Consider the following 22,868-nt stretch of genomic DNA (forward strand, 5'->3'; position numbering starts at 1 on the left):
AGCAGCACAGACGAGCCATCTCCAGAGGACTCCAGCTCACCTTGTGATGCAGCGATAAACATGATTTCATCAGCTGGGGGACCAAATGAGAACGCGGGCCCGCGTGGGTTGCAACGTGAAAGACGGGGTGTGGACCGAGGAATTTTCATCGGTTTAGTTCCAGACCTGAAGTCTTTTGGTCACCCTGGCCACCAGCCGAAGTATTATCGCACGTGGAGAAAAATAGTTCGGGTTGTGGATAAGGGGACTCTCACTCTATTGAGCTCTTTGAGTCTCAACCGTTATACATTGCGATGATCACGTTCCCACTGAGAGAACGTGACACACCCACGTGTCTGACGTGTCTGAGCGTGATCAAAGCCCAAACACGTCAAACAGCACTCGTGCCCATCAGCTTACTCTATTAAAATACCGCACTCAGGAATACACGGGCAGATTGTCTTTAAAAAGACGTGCCGCGTGCACACTCTTTCAGTGAGAGGAGAAAACTCCGCGGATGTTGAAGCGACCAGGGAGAGACACACACACTGGCAGACCACTGCTCAGATCGCAGGCAATGTGAAACTCGCTGGGTACCGCCGTCACACCAACACCAGAGAGTTCGCTCGTCTCAAAGAGGTGAGTCACAGTAGTAAACTCAGATTGTGTGGCTTGTGGAGTGAAGAAGTTCTCTTGGCTCCGAAGCGAAAACATACTGCGGTTGCGTCCGCTTCCTCCTTTTATACTCACGGAGTGAGGCGGAGATACGCTATGCAAATTCCGCAGACCCATGGCATTTCTTTGCCATTGGCTCGTTTTTTAATACTCGAAGAGGATTGGCTTTCTAGGCGAAACCCTCATTCTCCGTCATCCGACGTAACTCAGAGTGACTACAAAAGGGAACCGAGGTTACGTTAGTAACCGAGGACGTTATTAGTTTTAAAATATACAGGCATCAATATACCATCCTGTAATACCTGAAACAATGTCGCTATATCTTTTACAGTATGTGTGAATTTTTGGCAACCACAGCTGTTAGATGAGTTCAAAAAACATGTAATTTTTACAGTCACCATGAAATCAAAATTTATAAATCTTATTTTTATGGAATAATGCCTTATTTATTATAAATTGTTTATCCATGCACATCTTTTATTTATTTATGTTAAATAAACTTTTTGTCTCTCAAGACTGTTCAAAAGACTGCATCTGTGGACACAATTTATTTGAATCAACTCGATCTGGTCTCAAATATCCTAATTTGGTGAGTGAAACTTTTCAGCTCTATAAAAGATCATCTGAAAAGAATAATAGTAGACCAGTAACGATTTGTGGTGTAGTCACACATACTGTGTATTGTTGAGAATTTTAGGCTTGGGCCTTTTTCATGAGTCTGTAGGAACCTTTTAAATTATTTAGTTAATACTCCTGAAACGGTAGGAGCTATAGAAATAAGTTTTATAGCTTGGCCCTGTTCTCTTGAGTCTCTGCGAATCATTTAATAAAGAGGTTTGGTCCATTGTCATGGGATTGTAGGAGTTATTAAAATAAAGTATAAGGTTTGGTCTTTTTTTTGGAGTCTGAAGGAATTGTAAAAGAAACGATTTAGTCCGTTCGTCCAGAGATTGCAGAAACTGTATAGGATTTGGTCTTTTCTTTCGGCCTTTCTCATGAGTCTGTTGGAGCCTTTTAAATGAAATAGTTAATTCGTGTGAAACTGTAGGAGCTATATAAATAATTTTTATAGCTTGGCCATTTTTTTTTAAGTCTGTAATAATCATTTAAGAAGAAGGTTTAGTCCGTTCTCATGAGAATGTAGGAGCCATTGAAATATAGTATAAGGTTTGGTCTTTTTTTTTTTGGAGTCTCTAGGAATTGTTAAAGAAACAATTTAGTCCGTTCATCTAGAAATTGCAGAAACTGTATAGGATTTGGTCTTTTCTTTGGGCCTTTCTCATGAGTCTGTAGGAGCCATTGAAATATAGTATAAGGTTTGGTCTTTTTTTGGAGTCTGTAGGAATTGTTAAAGGAGTCATAACCAATTTTCACTTTTCCACGAGAATCAATGTGTTATGATTGCCTAACGATTATACATTGGCCGGGAAGCCGACATTCAAAAGTGAAGCGTTTGTTTACCCCAGGGTTCGTAAACCAGCCCACGTGCACGCGCACTCAAATACGAGATTTTAATTTCTCCCCCGACGTCAAGACGGGGCAGGATATACCATATATGGACACCGCAGACATATGCTGGAGGAAGCCCGTGCTGTCCCTCTCCCCCTCATATTCAGTCAAGAAAGATGCAGAAATGTAGTGCACACGTGAGTTGCTCTGTGGTTGACTGCCAGAATCAACATTCAAATGTGTTTTCTCTACCAAAAACGGACCAAACTACCAGGGACCAGTGGATGAAATTCATTTTTAATGACGCTGTTCCAACAACCCTATCAACTGGCTCAACGTTAGGTGTCTGCGCTAAACATTTTACACAGGAATCCTTTACAACGTTCATTTCGAGTCGGACAATAATGCCTACAGAGTCAGAGTGCTGTATAGAGATGGAACAGGTATAGTTTAGTAGTTTAATTACGGTTATTATAACGTATTTGTCATCTGCTTGTATGTATCCATTATTTATTAATAGCCTACAAGTCTGCTGTTTCGGACCAGATCCGAATGATGATCAAACATATACTGATGAGTTTAATAAAGTTTATTGTACATCACACAAGATGAAGCGTCAGTTTTACTTCAGAAAATCACCGTAAGAGCTGAGTAAACACAGTAACGTTAAGTTATAAGAAGTGCGTGAACGTGAAACAAGGCAAAAACAACACATGATAGCAAACGTGATCTCTATAACCACTGTAAGCTGATAAAAAAGTAGACTACATCTCCGTTAATGTAATCTACATTAAATAAAAGGTAAACTTATGTGGGAGAAAATAGCAACAAACGTTTTAGCTCGTTACTGATGTCAGTCAAAATTATTGTCTTTACCATTCAGAGACATTGATGTAGACGTCCTTCCATTGACTCTATATCTTCCGTTTTCAGCTCTGGCTCAAACATAATTGAGCCGTTGAATTCCGTAGGTCGCGGCCAGGTCGGGTTCATTCACAATTTGCACCATGATGTTATTTTGGAATGATATGCTGAAGTTACCTGCGGTGTCAAGCCCCCTCCTTCCTGCCACCAATCAACGCGCCCCTGATTTGCATTATTAAAATGACCATCCACGACAACCAAAATATCGCATCAGATCTCACGAGACAATAATGCATTCAGAAATAAGGGTCAGAGGAGCTCTGTGTTTATTTTTTTCCACTTTTCTTTTTTAGAAGGGCCTGATAAGACTATAAGAGAGCGTGGGTATCCTAGGTAATACTAGGTTATGACTCTTTAAAGAAACAATTTAGTCTGTTCGTCCAGAAATTGTAGAAACTCTCACGCAACTCTCACGCATTGGCCGTGAGACACCCGCATTTGATTGGTTTCACACGCTCACACGCCACACCCCCGATTTCTCACGCTGAAGTGTCAATCCTCCCGTTTTTCCGGGTTTCTCACGTATTTTAGCTCTTTTACTGTCTTCCCATGTTAGTATTTCCCGTAAAATATCTCGTATTTGTACACTCTGATTGTGTGAGACGTACAAGCTCGGACAGATTCGGCTCGAAGTCGATCGTCCTCGGATGCGGTTCCGCGCGCGCTGTAACACAAGCTTTGCACACAGCTCGAAGTGAGGTCTTGCCGGTCTTGCGCACCCAACGCGTCATTTTTACCGCGCTCGTGCAGACGCGTCGAGTATAAACAAGGCTTTACTCCATGTCAGCGCGCGCAGAGATCTCAAGGTGCAGAGACCTCTCCCAATCATCTCCAGCAGAAACAGCCTCCCCGTTTCCCTCGTAAGCTGATCTTAGTATTTAAACATTCTCTATGGTATTTTTTTTAATGACACAATGCTCTTTCTCACACATATGTGGGCTAGTTCTAAATTCTTTAGACTTTTTTATTAGTGCTTTATTTTTAAAGTTTGTGAGTAAGAATCGTGAGGAAAAAAACACCTTATTTTGGTGATGGTTCCCGGGAAATCTCCCTTTGATGTTGACAGCTATGGGTCGGTCAACTGCCTGAAAGATGAGTTTATCTATTGATCTATCTGCCACTCCACTAGTTATACCGCAAATTAGTTCCAAATCTCACGTGATCTATAGCGAATGAATATAGATCATCTATAGCGAATGACAGCTATGGGTCGGTCAACTGCCTGAAAGATGAGTTTATCTATTGATCTATCTGCCACTCGTGATCCACTAGTTATACCGCAAATTAGTTACAAATCTCACGTGATCTATAGCGAATGAATATAGATCATCTATAGCGAATGAACATATAAACATATAAGCACATATAAGCTGAGTAAGTAAACTAATTATTTGTCTGTGTAACTGAAATGGTCAGTCTAAAGCCTGCTGAGAATCTAAATAAGCACCTTTAATGGCTCAAACACTTTTTGTTTTGTTTCCACACCTTTGATGGCACTTCTCCTGTCCTGTACTTGCCATGCTAAGTCTGCACTAAAAATGGAAATGGCACTGAGGCAAACAACAGAAAGACATGGAACAGAACCTCCAAATGTTACCATTGATCAGATGATGGACAATCTGAATGCATATTTGGGCAAAAGGCTGGGACTGATGAAATGCCTTGATGGCAGAAGTATGGCATCAAGAACTCAGAGAGTGTTATATGGGCCTTGCCGGACATTAAAAGGGCTTATGGAAAGATGCAGCGCTTAAGGACAAACAGCAACAGAGATGGATTGTCTGTGATTTTGGTAAAAGAAATTCTACAGCAGTGTTTCCCAACCCTGTTCCTGGCGGCACACCAACACTGCGTGTATTCTTTGTCTCCCTTATCAAACACACCTGATTCAACCTATCAGCTCATAAACAGGTGGGTTAATGAGCTGATGGGTTGAATCGGGTGTGTTTGATTAGGGAGACAAAGAAAACACGCAGTGTTGGTGTGCCGCCAGGAACAGGGTTGGGAAACACTGTTCTACAGCATCAACAGAAGTGTGAGACTGACAAATCACAACGTGAGTACAAAGCAGAGAAAAAAAAGGTTTAAGCACTGTCTGAAAAATTGCAAAATGAAAAGAAAGATTCTTTATTCTTTAGATATTCTTTAGACTCTAAAATTATATACTCTATCAGGGGGGGGGAGGAGGAGGAGGGCGAGCTGTGCCCGCAGGCTTTGGTGGTTGTGGGGACTGCTTGGGGCTTGCAGCAAAAGAGTGGGATAGTTTAGTTCCAGCATACACCAGTTTTTCCATTTTCTCTGAGAAGCACAGAAGTGGAGATTCTGGAGAGAGTGATAACGTGTCAGGTGAGAGGGGCTGTTGCTCTGGTGTTATTGGAGGGTGTAAAATGCTGTCCTGGTTTCCCTCGCTGTTTTCCAGAAAGTCGTCATTGGGTGCTGAATCTGGGAGCAGTTCTGATATGTTCCGGTCTGTCTGTGGTGAACTCTGTGGGCAGGGCTCTGCTGAGATTGTGTCCCTGAGCAGAGGTTGTTGTGGCTGAGTGGTGTTATCGTTTGTCCTTGTGTGATATATCAACATGTCCATTCAGTAGGGGTGCACGATTCAGAAAATGTCACGATTCGATTCGATATCGATTTTTAGGCTCAAGATTCAATTCAAAATCGATTTTCGATTAAAAAACGATTCTCGATTCAAAAAACGATTCCCAGTATGTAAATGTAGTTTACTTTTTCCTATGTGATTGATTGTAGTAGACATACAATTTAAAAGAAAAGAAACACAACAAATTAAATGTAGTTTGATATTACTTTATGTATTCACTTCCTGCGTTATTATGTATAACACTTCCTGCTCAGCTACTGTTCGGACGCTCCTGCTTACTGCTCCGCGCTTTGCTCTATCGCTTTAATTAGGGCCCGAGCACTAACAGTGCGAGGACCCTCTTGAAACTGTTAGGGTTATTTATTTATTTATTTATTTCTTTTTTCTTTTTTTCTGCAAAGTAAGCGGCATTTTCGGGGCCTCAACATGCTCAAAAACTCACCAAATTTGGCACGCATGTCAGGACTGGTGAAAAATTTCGTATTTTGTGGGTTTCGCGGATGGGCGTGGCAAAATGGCTCCCTAGCGCCACCTAGAAAATTGGAAAAAATTAGCCCCTCGTCCACGTTCAACCTACAAACACGAAATTTGGTGGGGACGTGCATCATATCAAGACGCACAAAAAAGCCTCAAGAACCCATACCCTAAACTCAACAGGAAGTCGGCCATTTTGAATTTGGCGCCCATTTTTGGACGATTTACACACTCAGTACTTTAACGAACTCCTCCTAGGGATTTAGTCGGATCGACTTCAAATTTCTGCTGTGCCTTCTAAAGGCATTGACGATGTAAAGTTGTGCTATCTGCACATTTTCGTCGATGGGCGTGTCCGTGGCGTCCCGCCCTGAACAAATCTACATGCTGACATTCACCCACAGTAATAGCGCCACCTGCTGGCAACAGGAAGTGACCTTTAACGAAGCAGCCCCCATCGCATGTTTGACCGACATGTACGAAATTTCTGTGGCACATCTACCATGTCCAGACGCACTGAAAAGTCTCTTGGAGCGATGCCCTAAACTCAACAGGAAGTCGGCCATTTCGAATTTTACCGCCATTTTTGGATGATTTACTCATTACGTACTTTAACGAACTCCTCCTAGGGCTTTAGTCGGATCGACTTCACATTTCTGCTGTGCCTTCTAAAGGCATTGACGATGTAAAGTTGTGCTATCTGCGCGTTTTCGTCAATGGGCGTGTCCGTGGCGCCGATAATTCGCCATGAAACAGGAAGTTGTAGTAACTTGGCTGTAAATGTCCAGATCTGCACAAAATTTTACACATTTGACAAGAGTCCCGCCCTGAACAAATCTACATGCCGACATTCACCCACAGTCATAGCGCCACCTGCTGGCAACAGGAAGTGACCTTTAATGAAGCAGCGTAGCAAATTCACAGCCGCACCGGCTGAGCTGCAAAATATGCAACGCGGCCGCCTCACACCCCGACGCGATACAGGTGCGAGGGCCCGCCCATCGCTGCTTGCAGCTTTAATATTTTTTATATATTTTATCTCCTTTTCACCTAATTTTAACTTCAGCAAATCAGCACAGTGCTCAGACGCTGGGATTACTTAAAAAATACTTCACACTTTTATTCAACCAGCCTCTCACTGCTTACATTCCGGGGAAGAGAAAACACAACTCCCTACATTCATAAGGATAAGAAAATGCCTCTTCGGGAATCTACTTGCTGCTCTAACTGCCACAGACTTTTACAAAGGATTGCAGTTCTTGAAACAAAGTTAAATTCGGGACCGACAAACCAGACGGAAGGCACAACAGAGCTCCGTCATGGACGCCCTCAGCGCACAGCCGGTGAGTCCCATGAATCTAGTGCTCCTCTGCAGGCTATACTGACTGAGAAACAAGCCGATCAACTTACAAATCGATGGCACAAACAGGGAGCGAGACCCAAAGGCATTCGAGACATCAGATTGTCACGAGCACCACATATTTCAGCAGTAGCATCATCTATCTTCAATCTTTTCTGGAGTCAGAGGCAACTGTTTCAACGGGATGGCCATCACCCAAACAAACTTGGTTCAAGAGTACTACAGGACAACATCTACTTCTCCCTCCATCATCCTTCTGCTGTGTGTGCCAATCCATTCAACCTGAATGGCACTCACACACCTGGACATAGTATGAACGACCACAGGACTTCACTTCAACACCTGAATGGACATATTGCTGACACATCACACAAGGACAATGATAACACCACTCAGCCACAACAACAACCTCTGCTCACGGATACAATCTCAGCAGAGCCCTGCCCACAGAGCTCACCACAGTCAGACTATGACATATCAGAACTGCTCCCAGTTTCAGCACCCAAGGACGACTTTCTGGAAAACAGCGAGGGAAACCAGGACAGCATTTTACACCCTCCAATAACACCAGAGCAACAGCCCATCTCACCTGACATGTTTTCCGTCTCTCCAGCATCTCCACTTCTGTGCTTCTCAGAGAAAATGGAACAACTGGTGTCTGCTGGAACCAAGCTATCACACTCTTTTGCTGCAAGCCCCCAGATACCAACCAAAAAACGGCAGGCCCCAAAACCACCAAAGCTTTCGGGCCCAGCTCGCCCTCCCCCTCCTCCTCCTCCGAGAGTTCTTCGGCCTCTGCCACAGCGCCAGGGCCCACACCCTCCACCATCGGCTCGAGGTGAACCAAAAACAACTGATACCAGCTCTATGTGAAATATTTTGGGTCCTCGCTATGAAAACAATAACTTTATCAAATGTTTACAGAACCAGCGGGAACCCAGTGTGCCTGAATCTTTCTCTATTGCTGTTCATTTACATGATATAAAATCTAAGGCCTTCAACAGCCGTACAGCAAACCCATCTTATCTGGTGCCTATTACACGCCAAACTAAGACTGCTGTGGGGACAAAAAGTAAGACTATAAAGTTAGCACTTTTAAACATCCGCTCCATTAAAAATAAATCACTTCTAGTCAATGACTTAATAACCACACACAACCTGGACTTCATGTTTCTAACTGAAACTTGGTTAGAAGACAGTTGTAGTTCAACGGTCCTAAACGAAACATCCCCTCCAAATTTTACGTACATGAGTGTCTGCAGAGCGGGTAAGAGAGGCGGGGGCTTAGCTGCTCTTTTTAAAGATGTTTATCAATGTAAGCAAATATCATTTGGGAATTACCCCTCTTTCGAATATCTGGGTATTGTGTTAAAAGGTGCTCCACGTATTTTACTTATCATTGTTTACAGGCCTCCAAAATACTCTCCAGCCTTTGCTGAGGACTTTACAGAACTGTTATCAACAATTGCCTCTGAGTTTGACTGTTTTGCCATTGCTGGAGATTTTAACATTCACATAGATAATGCAGAAAACAATATGGCAAAAGAAATCAAAACTGTTTTAAAAACTTTTGATCTGACACAGCATGTACATGGTCCCACACACAATCGTGGACACACTCTAGATTTACTTATCAGTATGGGTTTAAACATCTCATCGATTGTTATTAAGGATGTAGCACTGTCTGACCATTTCTGTATTTTCTTTGATATATTAATCTCTCCTGCCATTGAAGCTAGAGCTGTGTCTGTCAAGAAGAGATGCTTAAATTAAAACACTGGTGTGCTATTTATGAAGGCTATATCTTTAAAACCAAGCATATCTGCTGACTCTGTTGATTTTCTCCTTGATTCTTTTTAACTCAGAAATTAAGAGTGTAATTGATGATATTGCTCCTGTGAAAGTCAGGAAGAATAGTGGCAGACAAAAAGCACCTTGGAGAAACTCAACAGCAGTGCAAAATATGAAAAGACAATGCAGAAGAGCAGAACGCATGTGGCGGAAGACAAAACTTGTAGTCCATTATAACATCTACAAAGACAGCATCCATGCTTTCAATAGGGAACTAGGCAAAGCTAGACGGACTTTCTTCTCAAATATTATAAACAGCAATATAAACACACGCACTCTTTTTGCTACTGTAGAGAGACTGACAAACCCCCCAAGCCAGACTCCCATAGAAATGCTCTCAGAAAGGAAATGCAGTGAGTTTGCTTCTTTCTTCTCTGAGAAAATCAATAACATCAGAAAGGTGATCAGCACATGCTTGAGTTGCTCTGGGGTCAGGCAGACCAGACCAAAACCTGAGAAAGTAGTTACTATGTCTGATTTAGAAGAAATTGATGGCACAATTTTGGTAGAAACCGTACAGCACCTTAAAACATTAAACTGCGCCCTTGACACACTTCCCACATCTTTTTTCAAAAGTGTGTTAAACTGTTTAGAAGCAGTTCTCCTAGAAGTGGTAAATGCCTCACTTCGCTCTGGGAGCTTTCCGAACTCCCTGAAAACTGCAGTTGTCAAGCCCCTCCTGAAAAAGAGCAATCTGGATAAGACCATCTTGAGCAATTATAGACCGATCTCAAATCTTCCTTTCATAGGCAAGATCATTGAAAAGGCTGTCTTCAATCAGTTGAACAAATTTTTAAGCTCAAATGGATATTTTGACAATTTTCAATCTGGTTTCCGATCGCATCACAGCACGGAGACAGCGCTCATAAAGATAATAAACGATTTTCGCTTAAATACTGATACAGGGAAATTATCCGTGTTGGTACTACTCGACCTCAGTGCTGCATTTGACACTGTTGATCACGACATACTTCTTGACAGGCTGGAAAACTGGGTGGGGCTTTCTGGGATAGTCCTAAAATGGTTTAGGTCATACTTAGAAGGGAGAGGTTATTTTGTGAGTATGGGAGATCATATGTCTGAGTGGACATCCATGACTTGTGGAGTCCCTCAGGGCTCGATTCTTGCGCCACTCCTATTCAACCAGTATATGCTCCCAATGAGCCAAATAATGAAAAAGAACCAAATCGCTTACCACAGCTACGCAGATGACACACAGCTCTACTTAGCCCTATCGCCTAACGACTACAGCCCCATTGACTCCCTGTGCCAATGCATTGATGAAGTAAACGGTTGGATGTGTCAAAACTTTCTGCAGTTAAACAAAGAAAAAACTGAAGTTATTGCGTTTGGAAACAAAGATGAAGTTCTCAAGGTGAATGCATACCTTGACGCTAGGGGTCTAACAACTAAAAATCAAGTCAGGAATCTTGGTGTGTCTCTAGAGTCAGACCTTAGTTTCAATAGTCATGTCAAAGCAATAACTAAATCAGCATACTATCATCTGAAAAATATTTCAAGAATTAGATGCTTTGTTTGCAGTCAAGACTTAGAGAAACTTGTGCATGCTTTCATCACCAGCAGGGTGGATTACTGTAATGGCCTCCTCACTGGCCTTCCTAAAAAGACCACAAGACAGTTGCAGCTCATACAGAACGCTGCTGCCAGGATTCTGAGCAGGACCAGAAAATATGAACACATCACACCAGTCCTCAGGTCTTTACACTGGCTGCCAGTTACATTTAGGATTGATTTTAAAGTATTATTACTGGTATATAAATCATTTAATGGGTTAGGACCTCAATATATTGCAGATATGCTAACTGAATATAAACCCAACAGATCGCTCAGATCATTAGGATCACATCAGCTAGAAATACCAAGGGTTCACTCTAAGCATGGAGAGTCTGCTTTTAGCTATTATGCCAGCCGCAGCTGGAACCAGCTTCCAGAAGAGATCAGGTGTGCTCCTACAGTAGTCACATTCAAATCCAGACTCAAAACACATCTGTTTAGCTGTGCATTTACTGAATGAGCACTGTGCCACTGTTCGTCCAACTGTTACTGCACTTCATTTTATTCTAAATGATTTTAATTGACTGTATTTTATTTTTATCATAATTTTTATTTTTTATTATTTCTTATTTTTTATTCTAAACTGTTTTAATTATTCTGATTTCTTTTGATTATTTTAATTTCTTCTATGTAAAGCACTTTGAATTGCCATTGTGTATGAAATGTGCTATATAAATAAACTTGCCTTGCCTATTCTTCATATACAAAAATAAAAACTTTTGCAACTAAAAAGTGCAAATTGCCAAGCTTTGGCTAGCTTTCAAAAACATTTTCTTCAAGTTTCATTTAGCTTTAAAGTGCTGTAGGCTACCAGGTTAACTGTTGAAATGTGAACTTGACTGGGCACATTGAACTTAATAAAATTAGGCCCTTTCTTTTTAGAACTGTGGCAACTACAGTCCATTTAACGGAACTTTTGTGATGTGTCAGGATCACATAATGGATCAACATATACTGTATGTGTATGTGTGTGTAACCAGTTCATAGTCCTCCACTGGCTGGAATGTGTAAATTCTTTTGCAGAAACAGAAGCTGGTCTACGTGTTCTGGAGTGAGCATGCTCCGCTGTGCAGTTATTATGTCTCCGGCAGTTGAGAACACTCTTTCTGACGCAACGCTAGTACCTGGGATGCATAAATAGCGCTTAGCTAACTTAGCCAGGAGGGGAAAGACAGTCTCATTGCTCCTCCACCAGATAAGGGGGTCTTCTGAGAGTGATAATGGGGGGGTTTCCAGATACTTTTTCATCTCCTCCTCAGCTCTGGTGTTGGAGGATTTAGTAATAGGGACCACCTCGGCATCACTGAATGTCTTGCCTAACAGGCTCTCCAGTGAAGTACATCTTCTTTTAGGTCCAGGAGGGCCTTCATCATTTAGCCCCTCATCTGGGCCACTGGGCACCTCAGCATGATCCTTAGGCCCCACCTCTTGCTGCAGTAAAAGATCATAAAAGAAATTATAATCAACAAATAAGCCTCATATTTAAATTCCAAGTTTAGTTCAGTGTTATTATCCCTTGTATATAATAACAAGGTCCCATTACAAGATAAAATGGAATACATCTCAAACATGTGACCCTGGACCACAAAACAAGTCATAAGTTGCACGGGTGTGGCAATAGCCAACAAAACAATGTATGGGTCAAAATTATTGGTTTTTTCGTTTATGCCAAAAAATCATTTGGATATTAAGTAAAGATAATGATCCTTGAAGATATTTTGTAAATTTCCTAATGTAAATGTAGCAAACATTTATTTTTGCGAGTGAATGCAGCACAATTGCTAACAGAAATGGAAAACTTCAAAGGCAATTTTCTTAATATTTTTAGATTTTCAAATAGTTGTAGTTCAGCTGAAGTATGAATCTCAATTTTAAACAAAATGTATCCATAAGTCTGGTTTTATGGTCCAGGGTCACATATTGGTGCATCTCTCCACAAGTAACATTCATCACACACACACATGCATGCGCACGCACACACACTGTGTGTATGGTTGTGCTAATAAAATCTGTATTATAAGCTAATTATGTTAAACACATAATTGTGATATAATACAGTTGTACAACATTGTTTTACATGTTTTATTGTTAAAGATATACAGTAAATAGTTAGCCTACCTCAAGTGCTGCAGCTTCAGCTATCACTTTGGACTGTATGTCATGCTGCTCATCTTGGGAGATAAATGGAATCTTGGGTCCAAAGTTGAAGCTGTGTAGAGCATATTTTTCTCAGCCACAGTCGAGTATCTCTTTGACAGATCTTCGTGAATGGCCTGCTTGATTTCTCGGACCATTTGAGTGTCACCGCTGAAGCCTGTTTCTGTGTCGTGGAGTAACTGTGCGTGCAACGGAGCAATCACGGACAAGGTCGGTGTGCTATCCTACACATGATGTTGGTTGCCTCCTTTATTGGTTTCAGGGTCACAGCGATTTCTTCGGCATTGGTGACATCCGCTTCGCTCAGGGTACAGATATCTGTTACACTTTTTCTCACCTCGGGAGAGAGAAGTGCAGCGCAAATGGCTGGTTGTTGCTCGAGGAATCTTTCAATCATATCGAAGGCACTATTCCATCTAGTAGCCACGTCCGTCTTTAACTTGTGAGGTTGTAGTTCGAGTAGCTTCTGTTTCTGCTCGAGGATATGACTTGCGCTAGTGCTGCGGTGAAAAAATCCAGTGATTCTCCTAATCCTCCCCAGCAAACGTGACACAGTCGGCAGTTTCAAAGCTCTCTGAGCGGCGAGGTTAATGGTGTGTGCGAAACACCTAACGTGCTCGAAGTTGCCCAACTGCGTAGCAGCTAGCATGTTGGCAGCGTTATCTGTGACGATTACTAGGTCGGAGGTTGTGAGATGCCATTCCTGAGCAACAGTCTGAAACATCTCATTCATATGTGCTCCTGTGTGGCTCTCATTCATTGCACGAGTTTGCAAAACACGACTTTCAAGTTGCCAACAATCGGTGATGAAGTGAGCAGTAAAGGTGACATAAGATTGAACTGCTCTCGATGTCCAGGCATCGCAGGTTAATGCAACTCGTATTGCTTTCTGCAAAACGCCGTGACCTGTTCCTTTGTCTCTTGATATAGCTGAGGTATCGCTTTTTCGGTAAAAAGGCGACGGGATGGTATAGTATACCTAGGCTCAATTATGTGCATCATATACCGAAAGCCTTCATTGTCTACCTTGCTGTAGGGGCGCAAATCTTTTGAAATGCAATAGGCTATGGATTGAGTTATCTTCTTTGCCCGTTCAGAGTTCGGCGGGAGTTTAGAGCATTGAAAGAGAGTGCGTTGGTTGGCGGGTAAATTAGTTACTTTAGGTTGTTGTTCGTCCGCGTCTTTAATGTTAATCTCTGGGTGATGGCGTAAGATGTGATATCTCACATTTGTGGTGTTTCCAAAATACTTAACCTTTGCTTTGCAAAGCCTGCATACAGCATGATTCCTATCAAGTTCTGTCTTTCCCTCGAGGTTATAAAAGCCGAAATGTGACCAAACTGTCGCCTTCAGTGAGGATGGAGCAGGTTAAATAACTCTTTCTGTGAGGTTTGCCATTGTTTGCGCCGAGCTGCCGACTGACTTTTGCTGCAATTCTTCTTTTGGTTATGACAAGAGTGTGCAGGCGTCAGTATGAATTCGACGCAGCGCCATCTATGGGAATGCCGAGCTAAACTTATTTCAGGACAATTATAGTATACACGGCAAAAAAAAAAAAAAAAAAAAAATCTGAATCGATTTTTGGAATTCTATGAATCGATTTTGAATCGGCAAAGCTTGAATCGCGATTCAAATGTGAATCGATTTTTTTGCACACCCCTACCATTCAGGTGCTGAAATGAAGTCCTATGGTCATTCATACACTCTAAAAAATGCAGGGTTAAAAAATAACCCAACCTTAACCACGCCGCTGGGTCACTATAGGACAGAACACGCACTGGGTTGGTTTGACCCAAGTGCTGGGTTTCTCCATTTAACCCATCTTGTTGGGTCATTCATTTGACCCAACCAGTGGATGAAATTGACCATCTTGCTGGGTTAAGTCTTACTCATGTCATGTGCTGGGTTATTTCCTGTATCATTGCCTAATTAAAATTAGTAATAAATATTTTTTATATTACTAATGTAAAATAATGATTTTCTCTGTAATACAATAAACCAGAGAGGCCACTGTGATTTCAATCATTTATTATTATTTATTTATATATATATATATATATATATATATTTTTTTTTTTTACATTTTTAATACATCTCTTTAATATTTTTTTTTGTAAACAATTATTACAATTATACAATGTATACTCATTCTAAGGTAAAAAAAACAACAACGGTTCATTAAGTAAGGTCTTTATACACCACTGAAAACATATGTATGATATTGCATTTCTGTTTACAGATCCTCCTAAATGTTACACAATGCATCTTTAAAAGTCATTAAGCAACTAATATGAACTCTTATATGATTATGATTTCATTTTTTAAGATGTGTTGATTTATTAAGAATAGATACAAACAAACGTAAAATGTGACTAAATATCACAGGGTTTTCCTCAAATTTGACAGAGGACGACTCTTTTCCATTAATTTGATACACGGCTTTGTGTATTTAACATGGAAAAACAAAATAAGACTTTGAAACAAAGATCACCATCCTCCGGCAAAGACTCAGACTTGATGGCGTGGCCTGGAACAATGGCAACAGTCTGACGTGTTCCCCTCGTTACATCCCTGATGCCCCTGGTCATGTTGGTCCCCACCTGTTGATTACACACAATCACTAAGAGTGTTGCAATATAACTGACATGCAAGTTAAACTTTTTTTGTGAAAGTATTTATATTTTTTATTGCAAACATTACCAAATATGTAATACATCTAAACAGACAAGCAGTCTAAAATAGTCTGAGATTCAGGATAAGACAAAAACACGATTTGGGAAATGGATTCATGATGTACTCACTCATAAACATTTTGTAAAATTTTGAACACAAAAAAGTTATGGACTGCAGCTTTAAAAATGAACAAAAATCTATTTTTAACATTTTTTATGTTGCAAACAGAGATTGCACCTTTAAATATTCTAAACCTAAATTACTTTCATAGTTATCAAACGTCAACCCTTATTGAAGTAGAAACACTAAAGCAAAACTTACAGGTCGCATGTCAAGGACCTCTGTGCCTCTGTGGTGGTGGGTCTGAAGCCCTCTCCTCCTCTCCGTAACGTTAGGAGGAAGCAGAGTTTGCAGGACATTTAAAGCTGTCTCCCCTTTAGCAGCTAAACAATATGAGCATAATACACAAAGTTGCATTAACATTTAAATAGTATGTTTAACAATTCATATTTTTAAAGTAGCATTTCTGACTTTTCTGCCCTGGTGTTTAAAATGGCACATTGTGAATATAGCAAAAACTATTATTTGGCCTCAAACATCGCGCATACTTGGTCCATGACCACTGCCTTCAAGGCTAGCATATGGTAACTTATGTATACCTCGGGTCTTAACAACTTGTAACGTTAATGGGTTTTCGGGGCGAGATGAATATGAAATCGATTTATTTATCCTTGCCTCAGTCGCCGTTTGTAAAGATTGCACGTCATACAATTCCCCTACAACGTTTTTTTTTTTTTCAATAACGATCCGTTCCGACATCGACATTACAGAAGAAACACACATACTGTGCTGGAACTTACCCCCGTTGCCTTCTGACGAGAATTTCTTAAATGTGCCAGCAGACTTTTCACACACAACTCAATATACTTTTTCCCCGCAGTACGTGCGAGTCTGGGACTAAACAGCCTACTGCGCGTGTACGGTTTCATTCAAAATGCTTTCCTCACTTTTAATTACTAAACGTACACAATAAATATGATATTTACGTGATGGAATTACAATTTAAACTGCGTATTTCTTTCAATAAGGCTGCTGGTTTACAACTAACGCGCCATTTTGTCAAAAAAAAAAATCTAACCGTAGCGGTTACTATTAAATGTTTTACAGAATAAATACGTTACCCCTCACACTTCCATATCAAAAACTGTATGCTGAACAGCGAAATTATTAGAAATATTGGTAAACATTCATATTAACTTACCATAAAACACTGCCCGTTCGACGTCCTCCTCGAGTCAGAAGTGAAGAATCCAGAAAGTTCCGCAAAGAATAAACCAGTTGCTGGGTCAAAATAACCCAACCAGCTGTTTATTTGTGAATTACCCTCTTACAAATCATTTGACCCAGCATGAGCAACCCAATAATGTGTTTACAGTGCCCCAAACAACCCAGCATTTTGACCCAGCACAATCAACCCAGCAATTTGTTTACAGAAACAACCCAGCATTTTTTTTAGTGTACTGTGTCCAGGTGTGTGTGCGCCATTCAGGTTGAGTGGATTGGCACACACTGCAGAAGGATGATGGAGGGAGAAGTAGATATTGTCCTTGAGCACTCTTGAACCAAGTTTGTTTGGGTGGTGGCCATCCCTTTGAAACAGTTGCCTCTGACTCCAGAAAAGATTGAAGTTGTCAATGAAGTTCACTCCTTTTATATTGCAGGTTTTTTGCAGCCATGTGTTGAGCCCAAGCAACCGAGAAAACCTGTTTGTTCCTCTTGCTGGGAGTGGTCCACTTATGAATGTCTGAGCTTTCAGTCTTTTAAGTGTTTCAAAAAGTTAATTGAAATCCTTCTTAAGGAGTTCTGACTGCTCTTTATGAATATCATTCTTCCCCACATGAATGATGAGTCGATTTGCAGTCTTATATTTCACCAGAATGTTCTTAAGTTCCAAGTTTACGTCAAAAGTTGTTGCTTGTGGAAGGCAGCATGTAGTTGTATTCCTGCTAATAATGTTTCTGATTATGGAGTCGCCCAATATCAGAGTCCTGGGCCCCGCTGTGCTCTGAGCTGAGTGTCGCTGTCTGCTCGACCTTGAGTGCCAGTTAGCATCAGTATTAGCTAGCAGCTGACTCAGTCTTTGATCGATCACATTCATCAAATTCAGGGATTCCTCATTCATTAATACTTCAAATCTGTTCTCAAGATAGGCGGTGGTAGGAGACCAGTGTTTGCAATCCTTGTCAGAGCAGTATCTGGGGTAGAGGATGCTATTGCAGCAATATGTGATGCTTGTGACTATCTGATGTCTCGAGTGCCTTTGGGTCTCACGCCCTGTTTGTGCCATCGATTTGTAAGTCAATTGGCATGTTTTTCTACACTCAGTACTGCCAAGTAGATTCCAGAGGCATTTTCTCTTATCCTTTGGAATGTAGGCAGTTGTGTTTTTTCCTTGCCCGGAATGTAAGCTTTCAGTGGGAGGCTGGTCGGAGAAAAGAATTCTGCTTTTTTGTAGTAATCAAGCGTTTGAGCACTGTACTGGTTTGCTGAAGTTAAAATTAGGTGATAAAAGGAGATAAAATCTAATAATATAAAAACGATAGAGCGATTTAAAATTATAAAAGCGATAGAGCAAAGCGCGGAGCGGTAAGCAAGAGCGTCTGAACAGCTGAACAGGAAGTAGCTGAAACAGGAAGTTAAGCTTCACTTTCTACCATGGATGCCGGTCCTACTAGTCCTTTATGAATATGGCTAGATTCCTGGATGGCGGCCTGGCTCTTTTTGGAGAAACAAGCTTGGTTTGAAGCAGTGATATTGTCATCCACCTCGTGTTTCCCACTCTTTGCCTGCCTTAGAGAACGAATCAGCTTCTGGATCACCTGATCAGAATTTGGTGGAGCTTGACACTTCGTTGCAATATGAACATCTTCTCCACACCTATAGCAGAAGTAGACAGCTCTTGTTCTGGCTGGCTTGTATCTTAAAGGCGTGAAAACAGACTGGGACTGCAGTGACGGTTTTGGTCGCTGCTCTGTGACATGAGGTGAGTATTGAGTAGAACTGACACTCAGAACAGCCAACTGCTGTTGTAAGTGGTGGACCTGTTTCCTTAACTCATGAACCTCTGAATCATCATTTTTTCAGTCTTTTTGATTGGTTTTTCTTTAGTATTAATCGCTAATGGTGAAGTAGAAACTGTTTGGTGCTCAACTCCACTTATTTGGGTTCTTAATTCTTGAAGCTCGGCCTTGAGTTCCTGGTAACTGATGTGCTGGCTCTTTCCTCTTCATGAAATTGAATGGCCTTGGCTTTTGCAGACATTCTGTGGTAAGCCAATTCACTCTCCTCCGCCTCACGTATTTCTTTCAACAGACTCAGGAAAGAAGGTGGGTGATTTTTTCTTTCTCTCAGCCTCAGTTGGATCAACATCATGTCAGAATTCACAGCCCCTCTAATCAGCTGCTCCACCCGTACTTTATCAACCATACTAAGGGCATACCCGGCGCTATGGGCGGGCCTTAGGGGGTCGGGCCCACCTACCGAGTGCCTGTGCCCCCCCTGTGCCCCCCTCTCCATGCAATTTGCATTTAATAAATTATTTTAAAAATAAAAATAATGTATTGAATAACTCATGCGGAGATTCCACTCCCAAAAACGTCGACTTCAGCTGTATTAAGAACATGAGTGGGACAGTTATTTTTATTACTCTTCTTAAGTTGCACCAGCCCTGACACAATGCTAAATCATAAAACAGATATGTACAATAACATGACGATGTCCTTTAATCGATTTAAATAGTTATTGATTTAGGTTTATGTGGTTGTTCAATTACGCCTTTATATTTGTATTGAATGTGAATGTAAATGGTCCAGGGGTAGAACTTTTGCCAAGCGTGCCAGAGGTTCTGGGTTCTAATAAATTTTTTTTTTTCATCAAAACTGATTATGTTTATCAGTGGTTGTATATCAGGCAGAGACAAAACATCTTCAGAACATTTTGTGTTTTAATTTCACCGGAATGAATAGAGTCTCTCCACAACGGATTGCACGCGCAAGTGCAAGTAGAGTGTAGAAAAAAAACACATTAGCCTATCCGCGCCAGCGGCAACGAGCATTTGAACAGTTGATTTAAAAAACACATTTCTGCGCTAGATCGTCTCTTATTTAAAAAACCAATGAAACAAATGCTCTGCTAGTTAACTGAAGATGTTTTGTTTATTTGTATTGGTACATTCGTGCCGGGATATGTTTCAAAAGTGGTGGGTACAACATCGATGATGGGGACATATCCCACCCGCAAATTATGCCTGGTACTTGAAATCGGCGTGAAACTGTTGTAGCAATAGTTGGTTTTTGTCCTATAGAAAAATTTATTGGATGTCATAATTAGGCCACCCCTACAATATTAAATGCCCGTCCATTGGTTTGTTTCTGCAGCCGGCTCTGCTAAGGGTCAGTCCATCTCATTTCCACTACTTTGTTGAGGGTCTTCTCCATCCTTTTCAGGAATTCAGACAAAGCCTCCCCCGTGCCCTGGCGCATAAGACGAAATTTGAAATACAAATCCTCACCAGACTCAGATGATCCAAAGGTGTTCTCCAATGCTTCCAAGTACTGCGCAGTAGAGGTCTTTTCGGGTGCTTCGACCCGAATTGACCCGAATCACTTCTTACCCGAACCCGACGTGCATAAATTATTTAAAAAAAAAGAAAAACCCGACCCGAGACAGACCCGATAAAATTAGACCCGAGTCCGACCCGACCTGACGCCATTTCCTTTAGAACCCAACTGGACCCAAACGTAAACGGCATTTACAGTGTGCACAGCCTGCAGCCCTGCGTTTCTCAAAAATGCGCTTAACATAGACGCACAAGTGCACGCTGAGTGCTAAAATGTCAATCACACATCACTGTAACCCTTTAAGTCCTATAACATTTGGCATAATGTTATTTACCGGACCACAATGATTAGAACCACCTCAAGGTAAAATTTACTGATGGCTGTTTTTAAAATAGATTTTCATTCAAATTCTACCAGTCATTGACTTTTACTAAAACTGTGTTATTTAGCCTACAAACCCATTGTTGCAAAGTTGTTTAGATAAAATGCGCTTAAAACAGGGCATTAGAACCACAATAGCAGTCAAATTGGACGTTCTGAATCAAATCTTAATATGGTAACGTTATTGCATCAACGCATTTAACTGCACGTCTTTTTTCCTTCTTTATCAACAATGATCACAAATCATTGTTGATAAGGATGACCCTGGATGTTTCTGTTCTACATATTCGTTTTCCCTCACCTTTTTCGCAATATCTGTTTTATCGTCTCCATGCTTGTCTGACAGTTTCACGTATTTTTAAAATTGATTGACAGGCCTGGCTAAACGACAATTCAAAAACTTGCATGTAGTCAAACATCCCTCCACATGATGGCGCACTAGTTCTTCTTTGCAAACGGAGGGGTTGGTTTTTGTGGAGCGAGCAACTGAGTAAATAAATGCTTATGCTTATATACCATTGCACGTAAAAGCGCAGATTCGCTCTCTCACTTAAAAAAGTCAGAACGGTCATAGAGTTGTTTTAAATGCTGCAATTTTGTTAAATGCCCAACATTGTTTAAAATAATTTGGGTCTTCTCGGGTCCATTTGGAAAAGGCATATTTATTTTAAAGTCCCCGTGAAATCAAAATTGAACCTATTTACTTTGTTAGCGCATATTACTAGTCTTGTGGTGAACAATTAATCCGTGCAAGTGAATATATATTAAAAAAATGTTTTACCTTAGTAATCTTTAATCAAAATCTGAAAAGTTACTTCCGGTCTGGAACGGTTTCTTTTTCTGATGACGTAGGTTTCACAGTTTGGGTGGGGAAACGCTTAACCACTCCCCTCAAACCGTTAGTTTGCTATGAGCGAGAGATGGAGAGGAGGAGCGCTAGAGTAAAACCCTGCCCTCTGTTCAATATTCCGTTTCACTTGGAAATACGTCACAGCACTGGAGAAAAATCGTTTGCAACTTCCGGTTCACGGGGGCTTTAAGTTACCCGAGATCCGAGGCCACTAATACCGAACCCGACCGGTGTCCGAGACACTCGTCGGAGTTTTGGACCCGAACCCGCTCGGGTCTCGGGTCGGACCTCGGGTTTTCGGATCCAAGTGGACCCAGTGAAGACGTCTACTGCGCAGCACTCGCTTCAGGATCAGAGAATCTGACCGCTCTTACAATGTCCATCGCCGGTCCCTTGAGGCTCTCCACAATTCGGCGTCTTTTTTATTTTTCGGGGCATTCACACTCTGTTATCAGCAGTCTGGCTTGGTCCATCCAATTTTCCATATTCTCCTCACCCATGGGGGTTGGAACTACAGCTGAAAAGGTGCACAGGCGTCAGTATGTGTTGTTGTCACTCGAGTGCTTTACGGTCTTTTCAAGCACCTCACCCATGGCGCATATGATTGACTCAGGGGAACTGTCAGTGGCACTGTGTGGAGATATCAAAGCATGTACATCGCTAAGAGACTTTCCTTCTTCCCTCAGGAACTTTGCAAACTTTTCCGTAAACCCTGCAGAAACATTGTCAGATGTAGATTCCGTGGTCTGCATTACTATGACTCTCCAGGGCTCTCTCATTTCTCCCCTGGTCACTTCAGGCAGTATGCGCTTTGGGTCAATGGCTTGTCTGCACTCACACAACACCAGGAGGTACTGTGAAGTGGGTCCTTCCTTCGTGTCCCTTACACGAACTCTCCCTAGCACTTTTACTGCTTCCATCATCACCTCTTCAATTTCAGCCACTTCGGTGTGAACAGGTACGGTTAACAGCTTTAAGGCATGGGTCTCTTCAATGCTAGCATCTTTGCACCAGTTGGCCAACTCTGCCTGGAGACTGGAGTCTTTTGTTTGAGCCATGTTAACACTTTATGCACTTTCCAGTTAATTACAGGGTGCTTTGAACTAACTTTCTTTATTTTTCTTCTTTCTTGCAGCAAACTATTGTGTGACTCACAGAGGGAGATCCCGGACGAGCCCCCACATTATGTAGCGCCCCCTACCTGTCCTTCTTGTAACTAGATAGAGAACAGCGCCCCAAATTCACTTACTATATGCCTACAGATGTTGAAGTTAGGCCCCTCTGGTGTCACTAAATGTA

At 41.5% G+C, this 22,868-nt stretch overlaps 2 protein-coding genes and 1 long non-coding RNA gene across 3 annotated transcripts; all 3 read right to left on the minus strand.

Annotated features, from left to right (window-relative positions):
• Positions 1-11,870: 11,870 nt before the first annotated feature.
• On the minus strand, positions 11,871-13,806 carry LOC148969453 (E3 SUMO-protein ligase ZBED1-like). The gene is made up of 3 exons (XM_089126582.1): positions 13,275-13,806; positions 13,008-13,060; positions 11,871-12,320 (listed from the first exon to the last, which is right to left on the minus strand). Exons 1-3 carry the CDS (start codon positions 13,804-13,806, stop codon positions 11,871-11,873), a joined length of 1,035 nt encoding a protein of 344 aa, XP_088982708.1.
• Positions 13,807-15,146: 1,340 nt separating this feature from the next.
• LOC148969454 (uncharacterized) lies at positions 15,147-19,726 on the minus strand. Its single transcript, XR_016149625.1, has 3 exons — positions 16,981-19,726; positions 16,041-16,162; positions 15,147-15,646 (listed from the first exon to the last, which is right to left on the minus strand). It is a non-coding gene; the product is annotated as an uncharacterized LOC148969454 (long non-coding RNA).
• A 2,379-nt stretch (positions 19,727-22,105) lies between these two features.
• Positions 22,106-22,627, minus strand: LOC148969455 (paraneoplastic antigen Ma2 homolog). The gene has a single exon (XM_089126583.1). It carries the CDS (start codon positions 22,625-22,627, stop codon positions 22,106-22,108), a length of 522 nt encoding a protein of 173 aa, XP_088982709.1.
• Positions 22,628-22,868: the final 241 nt, after the last annotated feature.

This window comes from Pimephales promelas, chromosome 23, assembly GCF_988280905.1.
Source record: "Pimephales promelas chromosome 23, fPimPro1.hap1.1, whole genome shotgun sequence".
Taxonomy (NCBI): Eukaryota; Metazoa; Chordata; class Actinopteri; order Cypriniformes; family Leuciscidae; genus Pimephales; species Pimephales promelas.